At 53.4% G+C, this 11783-nt stretch overlaps 1 protein-coding gene across 2 annotated transcripts in view; it reads right to left on the bottom strand.

Moving 5' to 3' along the window:
- Positions 1-7426, bottom strand: part of RGS12 (regulator of G protein signaling 12) — an 86044-nt gene extending 78618 nt beyond the window's left edge. For both annotated transcript variants that reach the window (XM_040237646.1, XM_040237644.1), the window contains exon 1: positions 5186-7426. In XM_040237646.1, the coding sequence (XP_040093580.1) occupies positions 5186-7015 (1830 nt within the window). In that variant the 5' untranslated portion in view covers positions 7016-7426. The remainder of the gene's footprint in view (positions 1-5185) is intronic.
- Between the last annotated feature and the right edge of the window lie 4357 nt (positions 7427-11783).

Below are 11783 nucleotides of genomic sequence, written 5' to 3' on the forward strand. Positions count from 1 at the left end.
TAGGACCCTGGAAGCTTCTGCCACTCCAGCTGGGGCCGTGGGGTTAGGCTGTGCTAAAATGAGGAGAACCCACGTAGCAAAGAGCAATGGACACACTTCCAGAGACGGGAGCTGGGAGGCAGTAACGTACAATCTATTACTACTTACTTATTTATTACTGTACTGCTTACCACAATTTATTACTGCTTAGATAAATTGTGCGTCCATCGCATCGCAAGACGAATGCCACCTGACTATTGGCAAGTTGTTGGATGAGCATAAACCTTACTCTCCTTATCAGTAAGATGATGAGCTCACAGCATCCCCATTCAGGTCAAATAAGGAGATAAAGCAGACTGCAAACAGTGAGTGCTTCGTGCCACTCCCCAGCACTGGAGACATCCCTTCCATGCCAAGGGCTTTGTTCTTTTGTTACAGTGTAAGTATTAACAGCCAACGCCTTCGTTTTCAATACATTTTTGTTCAAGGTGAAAGAACATTAAAAAGAAGTCCAAGACCCTCCTAAGTACAGACCACTGATCCCTGACAAAGGGTCAAAGATAATACAAGAGAACAATGATAGTCTTTTCTAAAGGGTGCTGGAACAACAGGTATCCACAGCCAAAAACTGAATCTAGACACAGACCTCACACCCTTCAGAAAATTAACTCCAAGTAGATCATAGACGTCGGTGTAAAACAAAAAATCAAAAAACTCCTAGAAGATGGCACAGGAGAAAACCTAGATGACCATGGGTTCAGTGATGTGTTTGGCACAACACCAAAGACACGATCCATCAAAGAAAGAATTGATAAGCCGCTGGACTTCACCAAAATAAAGAACTTTTACTCTGTGAAACATGGTATCAAGAGAATGAAGACAACTCACAGAACGGGAAAAAATATTTGCAAAGGACACATGTGATGAAGGACCATTATCCAAAACAAAGAAGCAACTCTTAAAACTCTACGGTAAGAAAACAAAACAATCCAGGACTCAGGGCTCCCCCAGCAGCCCAGTGGTTAAGACTTCACGCTTCCAGTGCAGAGGGCGTGGGTCTGATCCCTGGTCGAGAGAGACTAAGACCCCACGTGCCATGCAGTGTGGCCAAACAATCTGATACAAAATGGGCCAAAGACCTTAACTGACACCTCACCAAAGATACCCGGATGACAAGTAAGTATAGAAAAAGACATTCAACATAACATGGCATCAGAGAGATGCAAGTTAAAACAATGAGATACCACCACACAAGTGTCAGAATGGCAAAAATGCTGAACACTGACATGCAATCGGGGCCAGAACATGAAGCAACAGAAACTTTCATCCTTGCTGGCAGAAATGCAAAATGGTGCAGCCAGTTTGGAAGATACTTTCTTACAAAGCAGAACACACATCCTGAGCCCACAATTCAGCAGTCTCACTGCCTTGGCACTTACCCACAGGAGTTAAAAAGTTACACCCACACAGAAGCCTGCACACAGGTGTTTAGATCAGCTTTATTCATAGCTGCCAGAACCTGGAAGCACCCAGTGTCCTTCAGGATGACAACGGATAAATATGATGCCTCCAGACTACGGAGTATCGTTGGTGCTGAAGGAAAATGAACTGGCGTGCCATGGAAAGACAAGGCTTTTACTTAAAGGCACGTCACTGACTGAAAGAAGCACTGTGAGAAGCTGCATGCCCTGTGCTGTGCTGGCATTCCCAAAGAGCGGGCAGTGCAGACGGTAAAAGCCTGCACGATGGCCCGGGGCCGACGGGAGGGAGGGAGGGGCAGGCAGAGCACGGAGGGGATTCACGGCAGTGCACACCACTCTGCATGATCCACGATGGTGAAGACACGGCCTTATGCGTTTGCGCAAGCCCACAGAATACACACCACAGGAGGGACCCTAGGAGAAACTGTGGAGTCCGGGTCTGCTGATGATGACAAGGTCCCCCTGGGGGGAACGGGGACGGAGGGGAGGCCGCACACCTTTGAGGCAGAGGACACGCCGCGCCTTCCCCTCAACTTCATTATAAACCTAAATTGGCTCTAAAAGACAGTCTCCTGCAAAACAGAAAGAAGCCCAAGGTTTGAATCATGAACCTGCTTCATTCTGACGGCTGACCTCAGACAAGTCCTTAGCCCCTGCAGGAGCAGTCACCTGCCTCGACAAGCACAGCACCACTGTCTTGGGGTCCCTGAGGTCAGACCCCCGCCCCCGAGGAGCTGAGGCCGCACGGAGCGGGCCGGGGCGGCGGGCACTTCCCACCAAGTGGACAGACGTGAGGCGCACTGCTGTCCGCCAGACGGACGGACGCCCTGCGCTCCTGTCAGCGTGACGGCTCCCCGACACCGCGGCCGTGGAGAGAGACCCCTCGCGGGGACGTACTCAAAGTGAGGGCCAACGCCTATACTTCAGATAATGCTTCGGCCACCTTCCGGGGCCTCTCCTCCCCAGCCCCTCCTCGACCCAATGGGGATGCCCAGGCGGAAGCTGCCGCCCACCCGTCCACGCCGCAGGCGGCCCAGCGGGAGCGGGTGGGAAGGTGACCCCGGCCGGGCAGCTCAGATCCGGGGAACTGGGGGCGGGGCCCTCAAGGGCAGAACCCCCGAGCCCGGCCACTGTGGCAACGTGCTCAGGCCCTGTGATCACACCCGTGTTTTCAAACGCCCGGGTCTGCGCTCAGACACAGCCCAGGGTCGCCCGGCCGTCGTGGGAGGAAAACCCTGAGAGGCGCCTCTCCTCTCGAAGTCTCCTTCCAAGTGTCTCACAACGACCGGGGAAGGGGTCGCGTCTCGAGGAGGACAGCCTCAGACTCCACAGCCCAGCCCCTCCTCTACTCTGACCCCACCCGACCCACCAACACCTTCCTGGGATTTTCAGCTTCTGGGAACAAAGGTGCGAACAAACACAGAAAAGGTACTTTAAATCACAAAGGTCCTCTGAGAACAGTTCCTCTCAGACCAGCTGAGCTGCGAGCCAGCCTATCTGGTTCCAGCAGGCAGCCCACGTCTCAGCCTTCCTGCCAGCGCCTGCTGGGGGCCCAGTCTGGCTCAGATGGTACAGAACCCACCTGCCAATTTTGGGTCAGGAGGACCCCTGGAGGAGGAAATGGTACCCCACTCCAGTATTCTTGCCTAGGAAATCTCATGGACAGAGGAGCCTGGCGGGCTACAGTCCATGGGGTTGCAAAGAATTGGGCATGACACAAAAAAGATCTTCATGACCCAGATAATCACGATGGTGTGATCACTATCTAGAGCCAGACATCCTGGAATGTGAAGTCAAGTGGGCCTTAGAAAGCATCACTACGAACAAAACTCGTGGAGGTGATGGAATTGCAGTTGAGCTATTTCAGATCCTGAAAGATGATGCTGTGAAAGTGCTGCACTCAATATGCCAGCAGGAAATTTGGAAAACTCAGCAGTGGCCACAGGACTGGACAACGTCAGTTTTCATTCCAATCCCAAAGAAACGCAATGCCAAAGAATGCTCAAACTACCGCACAATTGCACTCATCTCACACGCTAGTAAAGTCATGCTCAAAATTCTCCAAGCCAGGCTTCAGCAATACGTGAACCGTGAACTCCCTGATGTTCAAGCTGGTTTTAGAAAAGGCAGAGAAACCAGAGATCAAATTGCCAACATCTGCTGGATCATCGAAAGACCAAGAGAGTTCCAGAAAAACATCTATTTCTGCTTTATTGTCTACGCCAAAGCCTTTGACTGTGTGGATCACAAAAAACTGTGGAAAATTCTGTGAGAGATGAGAATACCAGACCACCTGACCTGCCTCTTGAGAAATCTGTATGCAGGCCAGGAAGCAACAGTTAGAACTGGACATGGAACAGACAGGTTTCAAACAGGAAAAGGAATACGACAAGGCTGTATATTGTCACCCTGCTTATTTAACTTCTATGCAGAGTACATCATGAGAAACGCTGGACTGGAAGAAACACAAGCTGGAATCAACATTGCCAGGAGAAATATCAATAACCTCAGATATGCAGATGACACCGCCCTTATGGCAGAAAGTAAAGAGGAACTAAAAAGCCTCTTAATGAAAGTCAAAGAGGAGAGTGAAAAAGTTGGCTTAAAGCTCAACAATCAGTAAACGAAGATCATGGCATCCGGTCCCATCACTTCATGGGAAATAGATGGGGAAACAGTGGAAACAGTGTCAGACTTTATTTTTTTGGGCTCCAAAATCACTGCAGATGGTGACTGCAGCCAGGAAGTTAAAAGACACTTACTTCTTGGAAGAAAAGTTATCACCAACCTAGATAGTATATTGAAAAGCAGAGAGATTACTTTGCCAACTAAGGTCCGTCTAGTCAAGGCTATGGTTTTTCCTGTGGTCATGTATGGATGTGAGAGCTGGACTGTGAAGAAGGCTGAGCGCCGAAGAATTGATGCATTTGAACTGTGTTGTTGGAGAAGACTCTTGAGAGTCCCTTGGACTGCAAGGAGATCCAACCAGTCTATCCTAAAGGAGATCAGTCCTGGGATTTCTTTGGAAGGAATGATGCTAAAGCTGAAACTCTAGTACTTTGGCCACCTCATGTGAAGAGTTGACTCACTGGAAAAGACTCTGATGCTGGGAGGGATTAGGGGCAGGAGGAGAAGGGGACGACAGAGGATGAGATGGCTGGATGGCATCACTGACTCGATGAACGTGAATCTGAACGAACTCCGGGAGTTGGTGATGGACAGGGAGGCCTGGCATGCTGCGATTCGTGGGGTCGCAAAGAGTCGGACACGACTGAGCGACTGAACTGAACTGAACTGAAGGGACTCACACACATACAGTCCAAGCCTGCCCCGAGCTGTCTGTGGCCCACTTCAGCTGGCATTTTCTCGTAGCAGCACCTCCTGTGTGGAGGAAATGCTGTGGGGAAGCTCCCCATCCTGAAGGGAGCAGGCTGAGCGTCCGGAACCTGCCCCCGTGGCACCCGCCGCAGCAGGAAAGGGTGGGAAGTGAGGAGGAGGGCCTCACCCTGACCGGGCGCTCACCGCCCCTCCACCGCCACCCGTCCCACCCAACAGCCGCTTGGGCCCCACCCGGAGCCTGGGTGAACCCAAGGGAGGTGCCATGAGGCCGCCAGGGGCCACCCGGGCTGGCCGGGAGGAAGCGGGCCACGCAGGTGGCAGCGTCCATCGGTGACTGACCGAGTCGGGAGCCACACCAGCCTCCCCGCCCCTCCCTCCAGGCTCACCTTCTTGTCTGCCTTGGTCTTCCTGGCACTTCGATGGGGGCCGAGGATGTTCTGCACGCCAAGGGCCTTCCTGGCCCAGTCCCTGCGCTGGGTGCTGGGTGGGGGCTGGGCCGGGCTGCCCTCCACACGGTAGCGGTCGGCCGGAATCTTGCTCATGGGCGGGGGCAGCGTGCCGCAGTTGACGCTGGACCAGCCGTCCGTGGAGTCGGTGTAAGACTCCTGGTCGCTGACGTGCCCGCACTGCCACTGCCGGAGTACGTGGACCGGCAGCCACCGCTGGCCGGAGCCACTGCTCGGGCCCGCGGCGCCCCTCCGGGAGGGCGGGACCGGGCCCCTCAGCGGGGCAGGCGGGCCCTCCGCGTGCGGCGCGGGCCCCAGGTGCTTACTGAGGTCCCGGCGCCTGTCAGCCTGCGGGGCGGCCTCGCACAGGGCGCCCTCGGGCTCAAGACAGAAGGCCCCGTTCCAGGGGGCGGCCCAGGGCTGGGGGCCCCTCCCGCCGGGGCCGTGCCGGCTGCAGGCGGCGCCCAGGCCCACCACGAGCACGCGGCCGCTCCCGTCCTCGGGGCTGAAGTTCCCGATGCCGCTATCGCTGTTGCTGCTGGTGCTGGCGTTCTGGTGGGCGTCGGCGTCCCCGTCGGCGAAGGCCCGGGCCCGCACGCCCTCGATCAGCTCGCCCATGTCCCGGTAGAGCACCGAGACGAACTGCAGCACGGGCAGCGAGGACGCGGGGAACTCCAGGCAGCCGTTGGTGTCCGGGTCGGCCGTGCACTCAAACCCGAAACGCCGGGCGATGCCCTGGTGGATCTTGTGGCTGAACAAGTCGGGGTCCACCATGAACACGTGGCAGGACGTCCGCAGGACACCGTCCTCCTCCTGCGCCAGGCTCCCGTCGTCGCCCGCCTGCGTGGTCACCAGCCCAAAAAACCTCCTGTCGTCGGGGCACACGGCGCTGAAAGCCAGCCTCTCGGCCGGGTAGCGGGCCAGCACGGCCGCCTTGTCCGTGCACAGCTGCACGCAGTCGTGCATCACCTGCATGGCCACCAGCGAGTGGATCTTCTGCTCGGCCCGCAGGCGCCGCAGGCAGCCCCGGATGGCCTGCACGCTGTCCGACTCCAGGCTGCAGCCGGCAGACGGCAGCTCGATGGAGCCCAGGTAGCCCACGACCATGGCCACGTTGAGAATACTGGCATCCAGCCCAAAGTCCTCAGGAGCCTCCAGCCCCGAGCCGAAAGCAGAACCGTGGTTCCCCGCTTTGGGCGTCTCCTGCTTAGAACGCAGGCTGGGATGCAGATTACCTGCACTCTCGTGGGCAAGGTCACACTGGCCGGTGGCCGACTCTGAAAGCGACCTCTGCTTCAGCTTCAGGGGCTCCAAGCTGCTGGCTCGAAGGCCAGGGTTTTCAAAGATCATGTTGAAAATCCCTCCGGACTGCATTTCCTCAACAACCCTCTCTGCCCTGTTTATTCCTAAAGCCTTCGAGTCGAGCTTGGGCTTCAGCCAGCCTTTTCCTTCGTAAAAGCCTACCTCCTCGTCACTGGAGCAGGACTCCAGGTGGCCGCCGCCCTCCGCGATCACCATGTGCAGGACCCCAGAGCACTTCCCGATTAACTTCACCACGTCTTCGTGGGACGCTTTCTTCACGTTGATCTCGTTGACCGCCAGGATCTGGTCGCCGGCGCGGAGGCCCACGAGGTCGGCGGGGCTGCCCCTGAGGACGCAGCTGAGCACGCAGGGCGCCTGGCCCGAGAGCGTGAAGCCGTAGCCGGCGCGGCCCCGGGCCACCTCCACGCTGCGCAGGCGCGGGGGCGCCGGGTCCCCCGCTCGGAACATGTCTGCCGCGCCCGGCGCATCGCTCACCCTGTCGGCCGGCCCATGGCCCTCGGTCTCCTGGGAGGGGCGCCCTGCGGAGGAAGAAGAAGAGAGAGCTGGTTGTTGAAGATCGCACCCTGTACGGCGTGCTTGCTTAATCACGAACGCACAGCTCCCAGCACAGCCGCCGCGGGGTCAATGCGCAGGAGGGGCGCGGTCGCTGTGCAGCCCAAGGGGCCCTCTTGAGGGGCAGGCCTGCTGTCCTTCCGACCCCCACCTCGGCCCACCCCACTCCCGGTGTGAGGAGCACAGGACTCCAGCAGAAGCTGCCCCCTCGGGTCTGGATGCGGAGAGGCGCGTCCTGGGACCCGCAGCGCTCCAGTGGGCCCCCACCCCGCCCTGGGGGCGGTGCAGAGCCCAGGGCAGAGCGGCCGCCCTAGTCCAGCCTGGCTTCCATCACCACTGCCGTCCACACCAAGTCGGCCCCCAGGAAGGGCCGTCCGCTGGTTCTCTCTCACATCCACCGCCCTCTCTCCAGTAATCGATTTTGAACAAGGCGTGGTGTGGAGAGAACACCCCAGTCTGAAACAAGTCCTGCAGGATGGAGGCCACCCCACGGAACAGACGAGACAAGCAAGGAGAGCACGGGAATCCGCACTTCACTGTCCCACGGGCACGACTGCACAGTGAAAAGGACTGGTTGTCACCAGAAACAAACCCGGGTCGGGGTCCCCAAGGCCACCCCGGGTCCCAGCAGGAGGACGCACAGGACCGGGCATGCTGGTCCTCTCGGCTCCGATCCATCGCAGTGAGAAGCTGAGAAGCAGAACCAGCAATGGGAGAAGGTCCAGTGGGGGAGGGGGTGGGGTCCAGGGGAGACGGGCCCCAGCTTCCAGAACCCCGTCCCGAGGACACACACGGACCCACAGAGACACGTGTCCCCAGGGAAGCTTGTCACAGACTCAGAGCCGCGGTTCTTACTGGGGGCTGGCCCTGCGGGCCCCTCTGCTGGGCAGACACTCAATCCAGCCCCAGGGAGGAGGGTGTGAGCACAGACAGAGCACGCAGGCACAGGGAGCCCCCATCCGTGGGGGAGCTGGGGGCCCTCCCGACACCCCAGCTCCTGGACACCAGCCCCGCACGTGGGCCTCTCGGAGGACGGCAGTCAGGCCCGCTGGGAGGACCCCTTTCCTCACAAAACCCTTTAAAGATCACTTCCAAAAGCAACACATTGAGTGAATTATACTGTGAAGATCCAAGATACAATAGAACATGCTTTTTTAAAGAGTGTATGTTTTTTAAACAATTGTTTTAACATTGTCAGAAGAAATTCTCAGGTCTCGGGAAATAGTTTGCAGTAACAGAAGCCTGACATAAAGTAACTGATGCGTCCACACCAAACAGTGAAAGAACTGGACAGAATGGAAAGCATATTATCATAAGACTCTCCAAGCGCAGCTCCAAGGGTGAAGAACAATGGGCTGCAGGGTGTATGCTTAATTATTTAAAGATGAACAAAGAATAATTTATTTCTAAAGTGAAAGTCGCGCAGTTGTGTCCAACTCTTTGCGACCCCATGGACTATACAGTCCATGGAATTCTCCAAGCCAGAATACTGGAGTGGGGAGCCTTTGCCTTCTCCAGGGGATCTTCCCAACCCAAGCATCTAACCCAGGTCTCTCGCATTGCAGGCGGATTCTTTACCAGCTGAGCCACCAGGGACGCCCAAGAGTACTGAAGTGAATCGCCTATCCCTTCTCCATTGGAACTTCCCGTCCCAGGAATCTGCCGGGAGCCAGCGTCAGGAACTCCGCCCATGGCAAGTTTAGTTCAGTTCAGTCGCTCAGTCGTGTCCGACTCTTTGCGACCCCATGAATCGCAGCACGCCAGGCATCCCTGTCCATCACCATCTCCCGGAGTTCACTCAGACTCACGTCCATCGAGTCCGTGATGCCATCCAGCCATCTCATCCTCTGTCGTCCCCTTCTCCTCCTGCCCCCAATCCCTCCCAGCATCAGAGTCTTTGCCAATGAGTCAACTCTTCACATGAGGTGGCCAAAGTACTGGAGTTTCAGCTTTAGCATCATTCCTTCCAAAGAAATCCCAGGGCTGATCTCCTTCAGAATGGACTGGTTGGACCTCCTTGCAGTCCAAGGGACTCTCAAGAGTCTTCTCCAACAACACAGTTCAAATGCATCAGTTCTTCGGCGCTCAGCCTTCTTCACAGTCCAGCTCTCACATCCATACATGACCACAGGAAAAACCATAGCCTTGACTAGACGGACCTTAGTCGGCAAAGTAATCTCTCTGCTTTTGAATATACTATCTAGGTTGCTCATAACTTTTCTTCCAAGGAGTAAGCATCTTTTAATTTCCTGGCTGCAGTCACCATCTGCAGTGATTTTGGAGCCCAAAAAAATAAAGTCTGACACTGTTTCCACTGGTTCCCCATCTATTTCCCATGAAGTGATGGGACCGGATGCCATGATCTTCATTTACTGAATGTTGAGCTTTAAGCCAACTTTTTCACTCTCCTCTTTGACTTTCCTCAAGAGGCTTTTTAGTTCCTCTTCACTTTCTGCCATAAGGGCGGTGTCATCTGCATATCTGAGGTTATTGATATTTCTCCCAGCTCCTGATTCCAGCTTGTGTTTCTTCCAGTCCAGCGTTTCTCATGATGTACTCTGCATAGAAGTTAAATAAGCAGGGTGACAATATACAGCTTTGACGTACTCCTTTTCCTATTTGGAACCAGTCTGTTGTTCCATGTCCAGTTCTAACTGTTGCTTCCTGGTGATCTGGTATTCCCATCTCTCTCAGAATGTTTCACAGTTTTTTGTGATCCACACAGTCAAAGGCTTTGGCATAGTCAATGAAGCAGAAATAGATGTTTTTCTGGAACTCTCTTGCTCTTTCGATGATCCAGCAGATGTTGGCAATTTGATCTCTGGTTTCTCTGCCTTTTCTAAAACCAGCTTGAACATCAGGGAGTTCACGGTTCACGTATTGCTGAAGCCTGGCTTGGAGAATTTTGAGCATGACTTTACTAGCGTGTGAGATGAGTGCAATTGTGCTTTAGTTTGAGCATTCTTTGGCATTACCTTTCTTTGGGATTGGAATGAAAACTGACCTTTTCCAGTCCTGTGGCCACTGCTGAGTTTTCCAAATTTGCTGGCATATTGAGTGCAGCACTTTCACAGCATCATCTTTCAGGATCTGAAATAGCTCAACTGGAATTCCATCACCTCCACTAGCTTTGTTCGTAGTGATGCTTTCTAAGGCCCACTTGACTTCACATTCCAGGATGTCTGGCTCTAGATAGTGATCACACCATCATGATTATCTGGGTCGTGAAGATCTTTTTTGTACAGTTCTTCTGTGTATTCTTGCCACCTCTTCTTAGTATCTTCTGCTTCTGTTAGGTCCATACCATTTCCTTCCTTTATCGAGCCCATCTTTGCATGTTATGTTCCCTTGGTATCTCTAATTTTCTTGAAGAGATCGCTAGTCTTTCCCATTCTGTTCTTTTCCTCTATTTCTTTGCATTGATCACTGAAGAAGGCTTTCTTATCTCTTCTTGCTATTCTTTGGAACTCTGCATTCAGATGCTTGTATCTTTCCTTTTCTCCTTGGCTTTTCGCTTCTCTTCTTTTCACAGCTATTTGTAAAGCCTCCCCAGACAGCCATTTTGCTTTTTTGCATTTCTTTTCCATGGGGATGGTCTTGACCCCTGTCTCCTGTACAGTGTCACGAACATGGAAAGGTCATGAGGAAGGAGGCTTGGCATTACACAAAGGCGAGATCGAGCCTCAGGAGACCCCCTGTTCCCAAGCATCTACCCCCAAAACCAGAGTCTGCCTCCTTTACTGCTTCATGCTCTCACCCACACCTCTGACTTTACGGGGGGCTCTCCCCCATCACCTCTCTCGGAGAAGGAGTTAACCTACAGCTCCAGTTAATAAAAATTCTTGGGCGTGACGAGTGTTTCAACTTACGAACTCCTCTGAAGGTTACCTAGCCTGCCTGTACAGGTTCGTCCGGCCACGTGTAATTCTTTACAGCCTCCCACCCTTGAGAGCCATGAGATGTTTTAGACTTACTAAACGCAGATTCTTTTAGGAAGTTAGAAATTATTAGTATAGTGGGTTGATTAGGAATTATATTGGTGAAGGGTTTTTTCATTTATTGGGCCAATGTTTGCTGCTAAATCCCCTACCCTTATACATGTTAATAAATATATAACTAGCATATAGGAGAAATAAATATTAACCTTTAAATTAATCATGTTAACCTTAGGCTAAGTAAATTCCTTTCTTAGTTGTAACCCACTACACCCTCACCCTATAGGAATGCAACTTTATCTGGTACCTTCGGAGGGTGGTGCCTGGTTTAAGAAAAATCACTCCTGGAAAATAAGGTTTTTGGTTATCAGAAAGAAAGGATCATAAAATGTCAGCAGGCCTCATGGCCAGAAGATGATGTAAAACCCCTAAAGACCTTTATGTATACTTTTATATGAAGCACCTGATTTTGCTAAAGGTCAGGATTGCTGACCCCCGCGTGACTTAAAATTTCCATTTGTCTCTATGTGTAACAAAAGGTATATAAGCAAACCTAAAAATAAAGAAATCGGATCAGTTTCTGGAAAGACTGATTCCCCCCGTGTCGTAGTTTCTTTCCCCTTCTGGCTGAATTCCCATCTGGAGCATGGATACTCGGCAAACTCCTTGTCTTGGAGTTTTATTGGTATTCCACGTAAACCAAGTTACTCAGCCTCTTTTTCTCCACT

The sequence above is a fragment of the Oryx dammah genome, unplaced genomic scaffold (assembly GCF_014754425.2).
Source record: "Oryx dammah isolate SB20612 unplaced genomic scaffold, SCBI_Odam_1.1 HiC_scaffold_3, whole genome shotgun sequence".
Lineage (NCBI taxonomy): Eukaryota > Metazoa > Chordata > Mammalia > Artiodactyla > Bovidae > Oryx > Oryx dammah.